The following is a 20,955-nucleotide window of genomic DNA, read 5'->3' as shown; positions in this document are numbered from 1 at the left end:
CAGTGGATATACATTATATTAAATACTTCACTAGGAAGAAAGTATTGAAGAAGGCAGTGCTATGTATTATATATCAAAAGCTATGGCGCCTACTGAAATTAATACGAGTAAAATATTTACTGTAAAATATACATGTAGGAAAACCAAGGAGTGTGTTTGTAAGAACACGGTGTATAAAAGAGAAGACAATCTTTAATAAATGGAATCTCCAAAAGAAGCAACGCAGCTTCTTAGCAAGTCCGTATCCACACAAAATATTGCTCCGATCACATCAGAAACCTCTGAGTACCATTATAATGAGAGAAAAAAAAACTCTTACATCTCACAATGTGCCTGCCATCACCTGAACATAAATATAAGCAGAAATGATAAATGAAAATTAGAGGTATCAATTAATCGTAATGATCCTCTAACACATGAGCCAAAACATATTCAGGGAATAATTTAACCCATAAGGTATTAACCCCTAGTCTCTATTAGTCACTGAGTACCTGCGTCCTGCCTAGAATATCCTGCTGCAGGATATATACAGTATGTCCCAGATATAATGCAGTATAAAGCTTTCAGCAGTGCATGTCCCCCAAACATAGAAGACCAAGCACTTACCTGCATCTTGCCATCCGGCAGGAGGACAGCTTACACAGCATGAGAGGACACATACTCCTCACAGAGACCTGTAGAAAGAGAAAGGACAGAGCAAACCTACTCTGGCTTTCTATACCATGGGCAGCAAATATGTTAGGAAAACGCTGCAATGCCCACCTTACAAGTTCCTAACTGCTTTAAAGCCACCACTGCCCTTATTAAAGAGACTAATGTGGAGTACAGCTAGACCCAATCCTTGAAAAGGGGAAGGAACAGAGTAACCTACTCTGTTCTAAAAAAATAAAATATTGATTGAAGTGAAATAAATCCAATTTCTTCAGACACCAAAACTTCACCTGCTCCTTGCACTGAAGGCAAAGAGAATGACTGGGGATTGTGGGAGGGGAAGTGATACTTAACAGTTTGACTGTGGTGCCCTTTGCATCCTTCTGCTGACCAGGAGTGATATTCCCAACAGTAATTTCTGATTCCGTCGACTCACCATATCTTAGGAAAGAAATCCAGTATAAAACCTTTTATAAACGTACTTATTAGCTCCCAGTTTAGCACTGTTGATGAAGTTAGGCTGGGACACCCACTGAAAGAGACTGATAAAGCAGGAAGAGCAGAGCCCCCTCCCCTGCATATGTAAAGACCCATTACACAAACAGGAGCAAGCAGGAATCTGTAGACTTTAGTCTATATCAGATAATTTGGGGCTTAGTTAGGAGTCTGAAAATCAGCACAATGTTATAAAAAAATAAGCAAAACTATACATTGTTACAAAAACACATCGCAGATGGGCTATGTAAATGGATCATCTACAAAACATTTATGTCAAGAAAAATCTAGCGTTCAGTGTCCATTTAAAGGGACATTGTACACTAGATTTTTCTTGGCATAAATGTTGTGTCGATCCATTCATATAGCCCATCTGCTTGTTTTTTAATAACTTTGTGCTCCTAACCAAGCCCCAACGTTTTAAATGTATATAGATGTCTACAATTTCCTACAACTCCTGTTTGTATAATCTGTCTTTTCATATGCAGGGAAGGGGGTAGGGGGAGTGTCTGCTCTCTTGTTTCCCAGCCCCTTTCACTGGGTGTCCCAGCCTAACCTCATCAATAGTGCTAAACTGGGAGCTTCGAAGTAGGTTTTTAAAAAGGTTTTATACTGGATTTTTAGATCAGCATCTGTGCATATTCTTCTTTATAGTAGTGTCTATCACATGCAGTTATATGAAAATTGGTGTATACTGTACAAGCAGCTGAATGTGCTCCTAAACATTCTATGGCTCATACAATAGAGCCTCTGGTTGGATGTATTGCTTCTGCCCCAAAAATAAAAATAACGAGAGGGAGCAGGCTTACAGACTGTAAATAAAGTTGCTTTCATGATTCAGACAGAGCATGCAATTTTGAAAATCATTCCACACCTGGGTAAGCTCATGATTGTGCAAACGTCTTTAGCTATTGCTTCAAACATTCCTGCAAACAGTGCGACCATAGTGTGCTAAAGACACATGCACACTCCTAAACTCCTATTTGCCTACCTAAATTTACACTTTAGCAAAAGGATACCAAAAGAATGAAAACAAATTATAATAGAGATAAATTTATACTTAAAAAAATAACAATAAACCCACAAGATCTGCCTAAACCATGAAAGTTTAATTTTGTCTTTACTGTCCCTTTAATAATTTGCAAAAAAGAAAGGATTATTCACTTTTGTTCAAAATAGATTTATACCAATTCAAATTTAAGGGACACTGAACCCAAATTTTTTCTTTCGTGATTCAGATAGAGCATGACATTTTAAGCAACTTTCTAATTTACTCCTATTATCAAATTTTCTTCATTCTCTTGGTATCTTTATTTGAAATACAAGAATCTAAGTTTAGATGCCGGCCCATTTTTGGTGAACAACTTGGGTTGTTCTTGCTGATTGGTGGATAAATTCATCCACCAATAAAAAAGTGCTGTCCAGAGTTCTGAATCAATAAAAAAGCTTAGAAACCTTTTTCAAATAAAGATAGCAAGAGAACGAAGGAAAATTGATAATAGGAGTAAATTAGAAAGTTGCTTAAAATTGCATGCTCTATCTGAATCACGAAAGAAAAAATTTGGGTTCAGTGTCCCTTTAACATGGGCCACTTTTGTTCGTGTTCCTTAGATCAATATTACAATGTTGTAAAGATTTAACTGATTAAACAACCTAGTCTGTAGATTATTATTCTAGAAATGGCCAGTAGGGGCACCCAAGATAATTATCAGTCAATGAAATTGTAAAACTGCAAACAGATAAAAGCAGTGTGATATTTTATTGTGTATAATCTATAAGCATTAAAAAAAAAAAAAAGTAAAGAAAATTCTGCAAAGCCATTATAAAAGTTTAGCCAATATGGGATTCTGCATTTGCACTGTTTGGTGTTATGCATATTCCGTCTTTAAATTGGCAGTTATTTTTGTAATGCAGAGCCTCATGCAATAATAGCGCATGCTAGTGGTGCTGGCGGGAACTACAACATGAGCCTAAAATGTAAAAAGGTTAATAATGGTCCCGATTTTCGTTTATATATAGTTATACAAAGGTTATGCAAAAGAAAGAAACATTGAACGGCATTTCACGGTTACAAACTAAATTGTGCTATATAGTGGTATAAAAACATCTTGGTAAGAATGGCACTGGTTCTTTTGTAGTTCCTCTCGTTCTGCTTGAAGAGGACCTCTAGCCGTGGGAGCTACTCTGCTTCCCACTGACACATTCCATCTAGCTGCCTCTTTCATGCAGTCCTAATTATAGAGGTCCGCAAGGCTCTGTCAGGATGCTGAAGAAATCTCCTTCCTTCAGGCTATGGGGCTCGGAGTGACCCCCCTGGGCCATGTATACTGTGACCCATAATACTGGCAGTGTCCACAGTCTTACTTAAGACTCCTCTTCTCCTGTAGAGACAGTCAGTCGCATTGCTACTGGCACGTGGTCTGTTAAGCCGGCTAACTGTGTGATAAAAGTGTATTCTTCCACCTCCTGCAGACAGAAAAGGAGGCTGTTAAATGGGCACCATAAAGACACACACACATGAATAATAAATGGAAATATAAATATAATATATAATAATAGCTTTTGCATGTGACAATTTATATTTCCCACCAATGATGTTTGAGCAATCTCACAGTCATATCAATCAATGAAATACATAAACAATACAAATCTATAATTTATAACCATAACAAAAACATAGTTTATGCTTACCTGATAAATTCATTTATTTCATGGTGGTGAGTCTCTACCACTAGGAAGAGGCAAAAATTCCTAAACCCCAAGAGAGCTCTATAAAACCACTCCCACATACCTCAGTTTAATGTATAGCCAAGCAAGTGAGATCAGAAAAAAGGAGCAGGGAAAAGGGATGTGCTCAAAAAAAATCAACCCTAAGAAAAAAACAGGGTGGGGGCTTGTGGACTCTCACCACCATGAAAGAAATTAATTTATAAGGTAATCATAAATTGCGTTTTCTTTCATACAGGTGAAGAGAGTCCACGATCCATTACTCATGGGAACTAATACCCAAGCTGTGGCATTCCATGAGTAATAACACAAAGCTAGGGATTTAAAAAACATATTTTTCACTGGGAAAATAAATCCACAACTCCAAAGATTTCTTTTTTAATATTTGTAATTCACTTATAAAACAGACATAACCATCAAACTGAGACAACTGCCTGAAGGACCTTTCTTCCAAAGGCTGCTTCAGAGGTAGGAAAAAATGTCAAAATGGTAAAATTTGGCAAAAGTATGCAATGAAGACCAAGTAGCTGCCTTGCACATTTGATCAACAGAAGCCTCATTCTTGAAAGCCCAAGAAGTGGCAACTGACCTAGAAGAATGAGCCGTAATCCGCTGGGGCAGAGGCTGAACTACCTCCAAATAAGATCTGTGAATTAAAAGCTTTAACTAAGAGGCTAAAGAAAGAGCAGAGGCCTTCTGACCTTCCCTAGGCCCCAAGAAAAGAACAAACAAACTAGAGGTTTGTCTGAAATCCTAAGTAGCATCAACATATTTCAATGCCCTAACAACATCCAGAGAATGCAAAGATCAAAGCATTTTTCGGATTAGGACACAAAGAGGGAGCAATAATCTCTACCAATATTTTCTGAAAAAAACATAGGCAAAAAATTAAATGATGTCTGTAAAACAGCCTTGTCCTGATGAAAAATCAGATAACGATGCTCACAAGAAATAGCAGACAATTCAGAAACTCTTCTAGCAGAAGATATGGCCAAAAGAAACAACACTTTAACAAAAGTAGTTTAATGTCCAATTTATGCATAGGCTAAAAAGGAGGAGCCTGCAAAACCCTTAACACTAGGTTAAGATTCCAAATAGGAGAAAGAGGCTTGATAACAGGTTTAATTTGGACCAGAGACTAATCAAAACAATGAACATTAGGAAGACTAACAATCTTTCTGTGGAACAAAAATGAAAGAGCAGAAATCTGCCCTTTCAGTGAACTGGCAGATAAACCCTTATGTAAACCATCCTGCAAAACTGAAGAATCCTAGGAAATCTAAAAAAAACACCAGGAAAAACCATGATTTGCATAAATCTTCCTAGAAACAGGTTTACAAGCCTGAACCACAGAATATGAGAAACCTCTGTCTCAGAACTAAGCATTCAATTTCCATGCCATCAAGTTTAGAGACTTTAGGTCCGGATGGAAGAAAGGTTATTGAGAAGGTCTGACCACAGAAGAAGAGGCCAAGGAGGGCAACTGGACATTTGAACCATATCTGCATACCAAATCCTGAGCGGTCACTCTGGGGCAATAAAGATTACAAATGACTTCTCTAGACTTATCTTGGAAATCACTCTGGAAAGAAGAACCAGAGGAGGAAACATATAAGCAAGCTGTTATGACCAAGGAACTACTAGAGCATCCACTACCTCTGCCTGAGGATCCATGGATCTCACAAAGTACCTGGTGAATCCTAAAGATCCACAATCAAATTATACACATCCTGGTGAAGAGACCTCTCCCCTGGATGTAGACACTGATGAGTCTTCCTCCCAATTTTTCACTCCTGGTATGTGAATCCCAGAGATTAGGCAAGAATTCAAGATACCTCCATCATAGCCAGGGAACTGTGAGTTTCTCCCGGACGGTTGACATAAGCTACTGCTGTTACATTGTCTGTCTGTCTGAAAATGGAGATAAGACTCCCTTTTCAACAGAGGCCATGCTTGAAGGGCCCTAAAAAATTGCACAGAGTTCGAGAATATTTATAGTTAACCATGCCTTCTGAGGATTCTGAACCCCCTGTGCTGTCAGAGACCCATAAACAGCTCCTCAACCTGAAAGACTTGAACCTGTAGTGATTACAGACCAGATAGGACGAGCAAAAGAACCCAGTGAATAATAAACTGATGATTCAGCCACCAAGTCAGAGACTGACTTTTACTGGGATCTAAGAATATATTTTGAGATAGCTGAGTATAATCCCTGCACCATTGACGCAGCATCCAAAACTGAAGAGGTCTCATGTGAAATTGAGCAAATGGAATTGCATCTGAAGCTGCAATCATGAGACCTAGAACTTCCATACACAGAGCCACTGAAAGGAATGAAAAAGATTAAAGGTTCAGACAAGCTGATATCAATTCCATCCATCTCTGCTCTCTTAGAGAATGACTCATGGACACTGAGTCTATTTGGGAACTTAGGAAAGTAACCTTTGTCTGAGAAATCAAAGAACTATTTGGCAAATTGATCCTCCAACCATGTCTTTGAAGAAACCACAATAGTTTATTGGTGTGAAATTCTGGTAAAGGAAAAGACAGAGCTACTACCAAAATATTGTACAGGTAAGGAAATACTGCAATACAAAAACTAAAGCTAACACAGTATCCCTTGGATCAGGGCAAATAGCACTTGTAGAAGGTAAAATCTCAACTGACCATTTATGCTTATTTGAAGGCGGGAGAGCAGCCAAAGCCTCAGAGACAGCAGCCTTGATGAATGATTTCATAGCAGCAGGCACCACTTCAGCATGAACCTGTAATAAACAAAGAATTGGTGCATTAATACCCAAATAAACAGCATTAGATTGTTATGTATGCATCAACAAATCTAAACATGAGCCACATAAATGAGCTGAAGAAGGCTCTTCAGTTTTTTACAATAAGCACGCCTAATAATGGTAGAAATTTGTTCAAGAGACTCAGTTTCTAGGGTAAATTTTGGGGACAGAATTCTGCTGCTCTTTTATAACATATAGCAAAGCAATGCAATAAACACTATAAAACCCCTTAAGAAAGCTCTTGAGGTAATGAAACCATATATCCCCGCCTAAGCAGCTTACAGGGACAATGCACGATAAGCCAAGCTGAGCATAGTAGAAAACATTACTGTTGAACACATGCCAAACAACTGACTGATAAATGGCAAAGAGTGTGCCAAAAACCATAACCGAGAAAATGTGCACTAACCCAGCGTGCGTACATCAACGTGCAGATATGCTCTAACCCGACAGGGAAAACCCGGTGTGCGAAACTAACCTGTAACTCCTAGAAGGCTAAGGGACATGCGCTAACCTGATGAGCGGAAACCCGATGTGTGCAAACCCGGTGCATGAAAACAGGCCGACGACCTAAAAACTAAGCGGCCGAAACCCGGCGTGCGCAAAGTAAGGGGAATAGTGAAGTATCTGTCCCAGGGCCATATATAATTACATATATAGAAAAACTGCCCATAATGAAGCTAAATGAGTATCTATATATTAAAGTAAAATATACTTACCCATAGCCACTTGTTCACTATCAAACAAGTAGCAGACAGTCAAACCAGTACTGAAAGATATCAGCAGATGTCATGGAATAGGAGTTAATTGTAGATCCATAAAGGGAGGCAAAAGACAAGTCTCTGCAACCAATTAAAGAGGGTTTATGAAAATTTTTCCATGAGGTGAAAAAAAAAAAATCATAAACCATACCCCAATATTCATCCCTCTGACAAGCACTGTACTGTGAGGGGAAACTGGGCCTCAATATAGCCTGAAAACCCTATCCCTGAAGAATCAAATGCCCATCTTCATTCTTCAACCAGAGGCAAAGTAAAGACTGAGGTATGTGGGAGGGGTTTTATAGAGCTCTTGGGTTTGGGAATCTTTGCCTCCTCCTATTGTTAGAGAAGAGCAATTCCCAAGAGTAAAGGGCTCGCGGACTCTCATTATCTTTATGAAAGAAATTGATAACAGAAGTAAATTGGAAAAATTGTTTAAAATGTCATACTCTATACCTTTAAGTTTAATTTTGGCTTTACTGTCCATTTCACCATAAAAATGGTCCAACAAAATAGAGCATTTTATTTATACAATACAATGTCCCTTTCCAAACAAGGTAAATGCAGTGAAGTAGCTGACTTGACTGAATCCAGCTGACCTGCTAAGAAAACAGAATTTATGCTTACCTGATAAATTACTTTCTCCAACGGTGTGTCCGGTCCACGGCGTCATCCATTACTTGTGGGATATTCTCCTCCCCCACAGGGAAAGACAAGGAGAGCACACAGCAAGAGCTGTCCATATAGTCCCTCCTAGGCTCCGCCCCCCAGTCATTCGACCGACGGTTAGGAGAAAAAAGGAGAAACTATAGGGTGCCGTGGTAACTGTAGTGTATAGAGAAAGAAATTTTTCAAACCTGATTAAAAAACCAGGGCGGGCCGTGGACCGGACACACCGTTGGAGAAAGTAATTTATCAGGTAAGCATAAATTCTGTTTTCTCCAACATTGGTGTGTCCGGTCCACGGCGTCATCCATTACTTGTGGGAACCAATACCAAAGCTTTAGGACACGGATGAAGGGAGGGAGCAAATCAGGTTACCTAAACAGAAGGCACCACGGCTTGCAAAACCTTTCTCCCAAAAATAGCCTTCGAAGAAGCAAAAGTATCAAATTTGTAGAATTTTGGCAAAAATGTGCAGAGAAGACGAAGTCGCTGCCTTACATAACTGATCAACAGAAGCCTCGTTCTTGAAGGCCCATGTGGAAGTCACAGCCCTAGTAGAGTGAGCGGTGATTCGTTCAGGAGGCTGCTGTCCGGCAGTCTCATAAGCCAATTGGATAATGCTTTTCAGCCAGAAAGAAAGAGAGGTAGCAGTAGCTTTTTGTCCTCTCCTCTTACCAGAATAAACGACAAACAAAGAAGAAGTTTGTCTGAAATCCTTTGTTGCTTCTAAATAGAACTTTAAAGCACGGACTACATCTAAATTGTGTAACAAACTTTCTTTCTTTGAAACTGGTAATCGGACACAAAGAAGGAACAACTATTTCCTGGTTAATATTCTTGTTGGAAACAACTTTTGGAAGAAAAACAGGCTTGGTACGCAAAATAACCTTATCTGAATGGAACACCAGATAGGGTGGATCACACTGCAAATCAGATAGTTCAGAAACTCTTCTAGCAGAAGAAATAGCAACCAAAAACAGAACTTTCCAAGATAGTAACTTGATATCTATGGAATGTAAGGGTTCAAACGGAACCCCTTGAAGAACTGAAAGAACTAAATTTAGACTCCAGGGAGGAGTTAAAGGTCTGTAAACAGGCTTGATTCTGACCAAAGCCTGTACAAAAGCTTGTACATCTGGCACAGCTGCCAGTCGTTTGTGTAACAACACGGATAAAGCAGAAATCTGTCCTTTTAGAGAACTCGCTGACAACCCTTTATCCAAACCCTCTTGGAGAAAGGAGAGAATCTTAGGAATTTTAATCTTACTCCAGGAGAATCCCTTGGATTCACACCAACAGATATATTTTTTCCATATTTTATGGTAAATCTTTCTAGTCACAGGTTTTCTGGCTTGAACCAGAGTATCTATCACTGAATTTGAAAACCCACGCTTGGATAAAATCAAGCATTCAATTTCCAAGCAGTCAGCTGTAGAGAAACTAGATTTGGATGTTCGAATGGACCTTGTACTAGAAGATCCTGTCTCAAAGGTAGCTTCCATGGTGGAGCCGATGACATATTCACCAGGTCTGCATACCAAGTCCTGCGTGGCCACGCAGGAGCTATCAGAATCACAGAGGCCTTCTCCTGTTTGATCCTGGCTACGAGCCTGGGAAGGAGAGGGAACGGTGGAAACACATAAGCTAGGTTGAACGACCAAGGCGCCACTAATGCATCCACTAGAGTCGCCTTGGGATCCCTGGATCTGGACCCGTAGCAAGGAACCTTGAAGTTCTGACGAGACGCCATCAGATCCATGTCTGGAATGCCCCATAATTGAGTCAACTGGGCAAAGACCTCCGGGTGGAGTTCCCACTCCCCCGGATGGAAAGTCTGACGACTCAGATAATCCGCTTCCCAGTTGTGATGGGATGTGAATTGCAGATAGATGGCAGGAGTGATCCTCCGCCCATTTGATGATCTTGGATACCTCTCTCATCGCCAAGGAACTCCTTGTTCCTCCCTGATGGTTGATGTAAGCTACAGTCGTCATGTTGTCTGACTGGAATCTTATGAATCCGGCCTTCACTAATTGAGGCCAAGCCCAGAGAGCATTGAATATCGATCTCAGTTCCAGGAAGTTTATCGGAAGAAGAGACTCTTCCCGAGACCATAGACCCTGAGCTTTCAGGGAATCCCAGACCGCGCCCCAGCCTAATAGACTGGCGTCGGTCGTGACAATGACCCACTCTGGTCTGCGGAAACTCATTCCCTGAGACAGGTGATCCTGATTCAACCACCAACGGAGTAAGTCTCTGGTCACCTGGTCTACTTGAATCTGTGGAGACAAGTCTGCATAGTCCCCATTCCACTGATTGAGCATGCACAGATGTAATGGTCTTAGATGAATTTGAGCAAAAAGAACTATGTCCATTGCTGTAACCATCAATCCTACTACTTCCATGCACTGAGCTATGGAAGGCTGCAGAATAGAGTGAAGAACTTGACAAGAGTTTAGAAGCTTTGACTTTCTGACTTCTGTCAGGAAGATCTTCATTTCTAAAGAATCTATTATTGTTCCCAAAAAGGGAACTCTTGTTGACGGAGACAGGGAACTCTTTTCTACGTTCACCTTCCACCCGTGAGATCTGAGAAATGCTAGAACAATGTCTGTATGAGTCTTTGCCTTGGAAAGAGACGACGCTTGATTTAGAATGTCGTCTAGATAAGGTGCCACCGCAATGCCCCTCGGTCTTAGAACCGCCAGAAGGGACCCTAGCACCTTTGTGAAAATTCTGGGAGCAGTGGCTAAACCGAACGGAAGAGCAACGAACTGGTAATGTTTGTCCAGAAAGGCGAACCTTAGGAACTGATGATGATCTTTGTGGATAGGAATATGTAGGTACGCATCCTTTAAATCCACGGTAGTCATATATTGACCCTCCTGGATTCTAGGTAAAATTGTTTGAATGGTTTCCATTTTGAACGATGGAACTCTGAGAAATTTGTTTAGAATTTTTAAATCCAGAATTGGTCTGAAAGTTCCCTCTTTTTTGGGAACTACAAACAGATTTGAGTAAAAACCCCTGACCTTGTTCCACAGTTGGAACTGGGTGTATCACTCCCATCTTTAACAGGTCTTCTACACAATGTAAGAATGCCTGTCTCTTTATTTGGTTTGAATATAAGTGATACATGTGGAACCTTCCCCTTGGGGGTAGTTCCTTGAATTCTAGAAGATAACCCTGAGAGACAATTTCTAGTGCCCAGGGATCCTGAACATCTCTTGCCCAAGCCTGAGCAAAGAGAGAGAGTCTGCCCCCTACTAGATCCGGTCCCGGATCGGGGGCTACCCCTTCATGCTGTTTTGGTAGCAGCAGCAGGCTTCTTGGCCTGTTTACCCTTGTTCCAGCCTTGCATTGGTTTCCAAGCTGGTTTGGTCTGGGAAGTGTTACCCTCTTGTGTAGAGGCTGCAGAGTTGGAAGCCGGTCCGTTCCTGAAATTCTTAGCCTTGAAAGGTCTATCTTGTGGGAGGGCATGGCCCTTTCACCCAGTGATGTCTGAAATAATCTCTTTCAATTCTGGCCCAAAAAGGGTCTTAACTTTGAAAAGGATATTAAGCAATTTTGTCTTGGAAGATACATCCGCCGACCAAGACTTTAGCCAGAGCGCTCTGCGCGCCACAATTGCAAACCCTGAATTTTTCGCCGCTAACCTCGCTAACTGCAAAGCGGCGTCTAAAATAAAGGAATTAGCTAAGTTAAGGTGCGTGAATTCTGTCCATGACTTCCTCGTACGGAGTCTCCCTACTGAGTGACTTTTCCAGTTCCTCGAACCAGAACCACGCCGCTGTAGTGACAGGAATAATGAACGAAATAGGTTGAAGGAGGTAACCTTGCTGTACAAAAATCTTTTTAAGCAAACCCTCCAATTTTTTATCCATAGGATCTTTGAAAGCACAATTGTCCTCAATAGGAATGGTCGTGCGCTTGGCTAGAGTAGAAACCGCCCCCTCGACCTTAGGGACTGTTTGCCATGTGTCCTTCCTGGGGTCGACCATAGGGAACAATTTCTTAAATATAGGAGGAGGGACAAAAGGTATGCCTGGCTTCTCCCACTCCTTATACACTATGTCCGCCACCCGTTTAGGTATCGGAAAAGCATCAGGGTGCACCGGGACCTCAAGGAACTTGTCCATCTTGCACAATTTTTCTGGGATGACCAGATTGTCACAATCATCCAGAGTAGATAGCACCTCCTTAAGTAATGAGCGGAGATGCTCTAATTTAAATTTAAATGTCACAACATCAGGTTCTGCCTGCTGAGAAATTCTTCCTATCAGAAATTTCCCCATCTGACAAACCCTCCCTCACTGCCACTTCAGATTGGTGTGAGGGTATGACAGAAAAATTATCATCAGCGCCCTCCTGCTCTACAGTGTTTAAAACAGATCAATCGCGCTTTCTCTGAAATGCTGGCATTTTGGATAAAATATTAGCTATGGAGTTATCCATTACTGCCGTCAATCGCTGCATAGTAAAAAGCATTGGCGCGCTAGAAGTACTAGGGGTCGCCTGCGCGGGCATAACTGGTATAGACACAGAAGGAGATGATGTAGAACTATGTCTACTTCCTTCATCTGAGGAATCATCCTGGGCAACTTTACAATTTGTGACAGTACTGTCCTTACTTTGTTTGGACGCTATGGCACAATTATCACACATATTTGAAGGGGGAACCACATTGGCTACCATACATACAGAACATGATCTATCTGAAGGTACAGACATGTTAAACAGGCTTAAACTGGTTAATAAAGCACAAAAACCGTTTTAAAATAAAACTGTTACTGTCTCTTTAAATGTTAAACAGGGCACACTTTATTACTGAATATGTGAAAAACTATGAAGGAATTATCCAATATTTACCAAATTTTCACCACAGTGTCTTAATACATTCAAAGTATTGCACCCCAATTTTCAAGCTGTTAACCCTTAAAATGTGGAAACCAGAGCCGTTTACAATTTTAACCCCCTTACAGTCCCAGCCACAGCCTTTGCTGCGACTTCACCAATCCCAGGGGGTATATGATTCCAAATGAAGCCTTCTAGGAACGTTTTTAGTGGATTTCAGACCCTCACACATGCAGCTGCATGTACTGTACTCAAAAGTAACTGTGCAATAATGGTGCGAAAATGAGGCTCTGCCTACTACAGAGAAAGGACCTTCCTGACTGGGAAGGTGTCTTAACAAGTGCCTGGTGCTAAAAACATTCCCCAATGTTATAAAAGTGTGAAATTCAACTTCAAACTGCATATAATACTTAAATAAAGCAATCGATTTAGCCCCTAAAAGTGTTTACCAGTTTATAGCCCATAATAAGCCCTTTATTCTGTTTGATTTTTGACTAAGAAAATGGCTTACCGATCCCCATGAGGGAAAAATGACAGCCTTCCAGCATTACACAGTCTTGTTAGAAAAATGGCTAGTCATACCTTGAGCAGAAAAGTCTGCAAACTGTTCCCCCCAACTGAAGTTCTCTCATCTCAACAGTCCTGCGTGGGAACAGCAATTGATTTTAGTTACTGCTGCTAAAATCATACTCCTCTTTTAAACAGAACTCTTCATCTCTTTCTGTTTCAGAGTAAATAGTACATACCAGCACTATTTTAAAATAACAAACTCTTGATAGAAGAATAAAAAACTACAACTAAACACCACAAACTCCTCACCATCCCCGAGGAGATGCTACTTGTTCAGAGCGGCAAGGAGAATATGGACAATATGGACATATATATGGACAGCTCTTGCTGTGTGCTCTCCTTGCCTTTCCCTGTGGGGGAGGAGAATATCCCAAAAGTAATGGATGACGCCGTGGACCGGACACACCAATGTTGGAGAAAGCTCAGTTCCTCTACATGGTCATTGTCAGGAGGCAATGAAATAAATGAAAAAGAGACGCAGCAGCAGAAGAAGTAAAACAGATATGCCTGGCAGAGGAATTTATGATAGACTGAAATGGGAACAGAAGGTTTGTGGGAAGGACAGTGAGGATGGAGATTAGCATTTTGTAGTGTAAAAAAGTGGTGATAATTCTGGAGGTATGTGACAATGCCAGGCTTAGTCAGTAAGAGCTAAATGGCATAAAAATGTGTCGAGAGAGTGAATATTTACCAAAAAGCCAATAAGACATCAAGGGGAACTGCAAGAGCTCAGTTTAAGATGCTGTGTTTTATGCAATAGGACATTTTGTAAAAAATAAATAAATGGGACACCGGTGACTTGGTTCAATTAAGCAGGATTACTAGGGTCTACAAATGTTAATTAAGCTGAAAATGTTCTTGGGGACATGGGCACGGCTTACTTCACAGGGTATCTAAGCATCAAAGTACAGTTGAGCCATGGTATATTTCCTGTGCATTGAATTCATGATGCCAGTCAGAAGTATATTTACTAGTCTAATCTTTATAAAGCTTGTTATTTGATGTGGTCCAAATTGGTCCATGTTAAGAAATAAATTTATGCTTACTTGATAAATTAATTTATTTCATGGTGGTGAGAGTCCGCAATCCATAACTCCAGGGAATTTTACTCCTGGCCACTAGGAGGAGGCAAAGATCCTAAAACTCCCAAAGCCCTTAAAACCCTTCCCACCTTACTGGAGACTAGCCTGGCATATAGCTAAGCTAGAAAAGAAGAAGGTAGGAAAAGAAATAAGAGCAATAAAAAAACGGGGGTATCAGCAGTACCTAAGATGGCGTGCACTACTTAGAGGGGGAGGGTTAGAGAGCTGTTTGGGAGGGATCAGGGAGGTTGAAGGGTAAGGGGGATTCCTACACGGCAGAAAATGATTTTTTTAATAATAAAAAAAATGCCTTAAATTTTCACATTGGCAGACTGTCTGCCAGTACCTAAGATGGGAGTGACCAGTCAGGGGTGAGGGAGGGAAGAGAGCTGTTTGGGAGGGATCAGGGAATGGGAAGTGTCAGGTGGGAGGGTAATCTCTACACTAAAGCTAAAAATTAACCTTACAAGCTACCTAATTAACCCCTTCACTGCAGGGAATAAGAGAACTGTGGTGAACAGCTGCAATTAGCGGCTTTCTAATTACCACAAAGCAATGGCAAAGTCATGTATGTCTGCTATTTCTGAACAAATGGGATGCCAGAGAAGCTTTTACAACTATTTGTGTCATGATTGTGCAAGCTTTATGTAAATAATTTCAGTGAGTAACCCAACGTTTGTGAAAAAGTTAACGATTTTTTTTAATTTGATAACATTTTGCAGTGAAATGGTGGCATGAAATATACCAAAATGAGCCTAGATCAATACCTTGGGTTGAATTAATGAATTATATATATATATAGTTTTGACAGGTATATAAAAAAAAAACAAGGCCCTATTTTTGTTTAAATGGAGTGATAGCAAAAATACTAAAAAGTCTACGGTATTTTGGGCAAGTTCTTCTCTGAAAGTCGCGGTAGTGAAGGGGTTAAGACATTGTTCATGTTGCCGTATCCTATGCTTTTAATAATTTTTTTTTAAATGCTGAAAAAACATCATTACTTTTTTCTTCAATATTGGTTTCATCTATATTGACTGTAGGCTTAAAAGCTTCATCAATATCACTAACCCATTTTTCTTCAGTTAGTTTAAAAGCCATGGTGTCAATTACACAAGTGCGCATATATCAAAAGACAGACCAGGTGTGAACATATATCACAACTGCCACTAATATCGTGTTAAATAATACAGCTGATGCTCACCTGTAGAAACAGGGTATAATTACTAAATGCCAAGTATGAATTTACAAAAGATAGGGGACACTCAGAAATATGTAAGTGTTTTTATTTCATAATCTGTGCTAGCAGTCCCTAAAATGTATATATACATCTTAGAAGGTAGGGTTCAATAAATTGCTATGAACCAAAGAAGGACAAGGCCGCACAGGATACACTTAAACCACACCATTTATGTAACAGTGATACGCACACCAAGTCTGCCTTTCCACATATGTTTATTAAAAAGTATATATTACCACATTGTATGAGCAGATGAATGTACCGCACAGTAATAAACAATTAGTAACACAAACCCCCATACATGCTAGCATGTGAATAAGCCGGCTCAAGAACAGTCCAAGAAAAATACCGGGCACTTAGTGTATATAACACGCTCCAGTAATAAAAATTATCAACAATACCGTCCTTTAACCTCTTTAAATCCAGACTCACTTCCAGGTGCCGGTCCGGTAGAAGGTATCTATCAATGGCAATGAACTGTTGCCAGCAATTATTAACCTCTGCACATATGGGTATCTACCGGTTCCAAGACTTATGGCTGCACGGCTTACCTTAACTTGACCAATACATATAACGGGTACCTTCCAGGCACGAATTACCTCCGTAGTTTTGTATGCTGTGATGCAAACAAGCCAGTGCAGGGCTTCACTTGACAACCTCGGTAGCGTTTAAGAAAACTGTCAGCGGTTACAAACAGAGCTGCTCCACCATAGAAGCGTAACCACGCTGTGTAGTAAGATTCAATCATTACGCGTTTCGCCCCTCCCCCTTTGCTGGGTTGGATTTAGGGCTTCATCAGATGTGTCATATTACCAGTACCATTGGTCTTTAAATGCTTATTTTGTTACGTTGTTTCCTTTCCCTTTACTTGATCTTAAAGGGAACTTACGCTATTAGGGTACAAATCAATGGCAATTTTAAAAAACTCATAACAATTACAGCACTACAGAGTTGACACTCTGGATGTGGAGTCACTGTTACATAAATGGTGTGGTTTAAGTGTATCCTGTGCGGCCTTGTACTTCTTTGGTTCATAGCAATTTATTGAACCCTGAATTTTTCGCCGCTAACCTCGCTAACTGCAAAGCGGCGTCTAAAATAAAGGAATTAGCTAAGTTAAGGTGCGTGAATTCTGTCCATGACTTCCTCGTACGGAGTCTCCCTACTGAGTGACTTTTCCAGTTCCTCGAACCAGAACCACGCCGCTGTAGTGACAGGAATAATGAACGAAATAGGTTGAAGGAGGTAACCTTGCTGTACAAAAATCTTTTTAAGCAAACCCTCCAATTTTTTATCCATAGGATCTTTGAAAGCACAATTGTCCTCAATAGGAATGGTCGTGCGCTTGGCTAGAGTAGAAACCGCCCCCTCGACCTTAGGGACTGTTTGCCATGTGTCCTTCCTGGGGTCGACCATAGGGAACAATTTCTTAAATATAGGAGGAGGGACAAAAGGTATGCCTGGCTTCTCCCACTCCTTATACACTATGTCCGCCACCCGTTTAGGTATCGGAAAAGCATCAGGGTGCACCGGGACCTCAAGGAACTTGTCCATCTTGCACAATTTTTCTGGGATGACCAGATTGTCACAATCATCCAGAGTAGATAGCACCTCCTTAAGTAATGAGCGGAGATGCTCTAATTTAAATTTAAATGTCACAACATCAGGTTCTGCCTGCTGAGAAATTCTTCCTATCAGAAATTTCCCCATCTGACAAACCCTCCCTCACTGCCACTTCAGATTGGTGTGAGGGTATGACAGAAAAATTATCATCAGCGCCCTCCTGCTCTACAGTGTTTAAAACAGATCAATCGCGCTTTCTCTGAAATGCTGGCATTTTGGATAAAATATTAGCTATGGAGTTATCCATTACTGCCGTCAATCGCTGCATAGTAAAAAGCATTGGCGCGCTAGAAGTACTAGGGGTCGCCTGCGCGGGCATAACTGGTATAGACACAGAAGGAGATGATGTAGAACTATGTCTACTTCCTTCATCTGAGGAATCATCCTGGGCAACTTTACAATTTGTGACAGTACTGTCCTTACTTTGTTTGGACGCTATGGCACAATTATCACACATATTTGAAGGGGGAACCACATTGGCTACCATACATACAGAACATGATCTATCTGAAGGTACAGACATGTTAAACAGGCTTAAACTGGTTAATAAAGCACAAAAACCGTTTTAAAATAAAACTGTTACTGTCTCTTTAAATGTTAAACAGGGCACACTTTATTACTGAATATGTGAAAAACTATGAAGGAATTATCCAATATTTACCAAATTTTCACCACAGTGTCTTAATACATTCAAAGTATTGCACCCCAATTTTCAAGCTGTTAACCCTTAAAATGTGGAAACCAGAGCCGTTTACAATTTTAACCCCCTTACAGTCCCAGCCACAGCCTTTGCTGCGACTTCACCAATCCCAGGGGGGTATATGATTCCAAATGAAGCCTTCTAGGAACGTTTTTAGTGGATTTCAGACCCTCACACATGCAGCTGCATGTACTGTACTCAAAAGTAACTGTGCAATAATGGTGCGAAAATGAGGCTCTGCCTACTACAGAGAAAGGACCTTCCTGACTGGGAAGGTGTCTTAACAAGTGCCTGGTGCTAAAAACATTCCCCAATGTTATAAAAGTGTGAAATTCAACTTCAAACTGCATATAATACTTAAATAAAGCAATCGATTTAGCCCCTAAAAGTGTCTACCAGTTTATAGCCCATAATAAGCCCTTTATTCTGTTTGATTTTTGACTAAGAAAATGGCTTACCGATCCCCATGAGGGAAAAATGACAGCCTTCCAGCATTACACAGTCTTGTTAGAAAAATGGCTAGTCATACCTTGAGCAGAAAAGTCTGCAAACTGTTCCCCCCAACTGAAGTTCTCTCATCTCAACAGTCCTGCGTGGGAACAGCAATTGATTTTAGTTACTGCTGCTAAAATCATACTCCTCTTTTAAACAGAACTCTTCATCTCTTTCTGTTTCAGAGTAAATAGTACATACCAGCACTATTTTAAAATAACAAACTCTTGATAGAAGAATAAAAAACTACAACTAAACACCACAAACTCCTCACCATCCCCGAGGAGATGCTACTTGTTCAGAGCGGCAAGGAGAATATGGACAATATGGACATATATATGGACAGCTCTTGCTGTGTGCTCTCCTTGCCTTTCCCTGTGGGGGAGGAGAATATCCCAAAAGTAATGGATGACGCCGTGGACCGGACACACCAATGTTGGAGAAAGCTCAGTTCCTCTACATGGTCATTGTCAGGAGGCAATGAAATAAATGAAAAAGAGACGCAGCAGCAGAAGAAGTAAAACAGATATGCCTGGCAGAGGAATTTATGATAGACTGAAATGGGAACAGAAGGTTTGTGGGAAGGACAGTGAGGATGGAGATTAGCATTTTGTAGTGTAAAAAAGTGGTGATAATTCTGGAGGTATGTGACAATGCCAGGCTTAGTCAGTAAGAGCTAAATGGCATAAAAATGTGTCGAGAGAGTGAATATTTACCAAAAAGCCAATAAGACATCAAGGGGAACTGCAAGAGCTCAGTTTAAGATGCTGTGTTTTATGCAATAGGACATTTTGTAAAAAATAAATAAATGGGACACCGGTGACTTGGTTCAATTAAGCAGGATTACTAGGGTCTACAAATGTTAATTAAGCTGAAAATGTTCTTGGGGACATGGGCACGGCTTACTTCACAGGGTATCTAAGCATCAAAGTACAGTTGAGCCATGGTATATTTCCTGTGCATTGAATTCATGATGCCAGTCAGAAGTATATTTACTAGTCTAATCTTTATAAAGCTTGTTATTTGATGTGGTCCAAATTGGTCCATGTTAAGAAATAAATTTATGCTTACTTGATAAATTAATTTATTTCATGGTGGTGAGAGTCCGCAATCCATAACTCCAGGGAATTTTACTCCTGGCCACTAGGAGGAGGCAAAGATCCTAAAACTCCCAAAGCCCTTAAAACCCTTCCCACCTTACTGGAGACTAGCCTGGCATATAGCTAAGCTAGAAAAGAAGAAGGTAGGAAAAGAAATAAGAGCAATAAAAAAACGGGGGTATCAGCAGTACCTAAGATGGCGTGCACTACTTAGAGGGGGAGGGTTAGAGAGCTGTTTGGGAGGGATCAGGGAGGTTGAAGGGTAAGGGGGATTCCTACACGGCAGAAAATGATTTTTTTAATAATAAAAAAAATGCCTTAAATTTTCACATTGGCAGACTGTCTGCCAGTACCTAAGATGGGAGTGACCAGTCAGGGGTGAGGGAGGGAAGAGAGCTGTTTGGGAGGGATCAGGGAATGGGAAGTGTCAGGTGGGAGGGTAATCTCTACACTAAAGCTAAAAATTAACCTTACAAGCTACCTAATTAACCCCTTCACTGCAGGGAATAAGAGAACTGTGGTGAACAGCTGCAATTAGCGGCTTTCTAATTACCACAAAGCAATGGCAAAGTCATGTATGTCTGCTATTTCTGAACAAATGGGATGCCAGAGAAGCTTTTACAACTATTTGTGTCATGATTGTGCAAGCTTTATGTAAATAATTTCAGTGAGTAACCCAACGTTTGTGAAAAAGTTAACGATTTTTTTTAATTTGATAACATTTTGCAGTGAAATGGTGGCATGAAATATACCAAAATGAGCCTAGATCAATACCTTGGGTTGAATTAATGAATTATATATATATATAGTTTTGACAGGTATATAAAAAAAAAACAAGGCCCTATTTTTGTTTAAATGGAGTGATAGCAAAAATACTAAAAAGTCTACGGTATTTTGGGCAAGTTCTTCTCTGAAAGTCGCGGTAGTGAAGGGGTTAAGACATTGTTCATGTTGCCGTATCCTATGCTTTTAATAATTTTTTTTTAAATGCTGAAAAAACATCATTACTTTTTTCTTCAATATTGGTTTCATCTATATTGACTGTAGGCTTAAAAGCTTCATCAATATCACTAACCCATTTTTCTTCAGTTAGTTTAAAAGCCATGGTGTCAATTACACAAGTGCGCATATATCAAAAGACAGACCAGGTGTGAACATATATCACAACTGCCACTAATATCGTGTTAAATAATACAGCTGATGCTCAC

The 20,955-nt window shown here is 40.3% G+C and overlaps 1 protein-coding gene across 1 annotated transcript in view; it reads right to left on the bottom strand.

The window, feature by feature from the left end:
* Positions 1-2,717: 2,717 nt before the first annotated feature.
* The window catches only part of SMPD3 (sphingomyelin phosphodiesterase 3), a 492,747-nt gene continuing 474,509 nt past the window's right edge, over positions 2,718-20,955 (bottom strand). Inside the window, exon 10 of the mRNA XM_053700472.1 lies at positions 2,718-3,612. Coding sequence (XP_053556447.1) covers positions 3,511-3,612 — 102 coding nt within the window. The 3' untranslated portion in view covers positions 2,718-3,510. The remainder of the gene's footprint in view (positions 3,613-20,955) is intronic.

This window comes from Bombina bombina, chromosome 1, assembly GCF_027579735.1.
Source record: "Bombina bombina isolate aBomBom1 chromosome 1, aBomBom1.pri, whole genome shotgun sequence".
Classification (NCBI taxonomy): Eukaryota; Metazoa; Chordata; class Amphibia; order Anura; family Bombinatoridae; genus Bombina; species Bombina bombina.
Note: the sequence above shows the minus strand (reverse complement) of the source record. Positions and strands in the feature narration are given on the sequence as shown.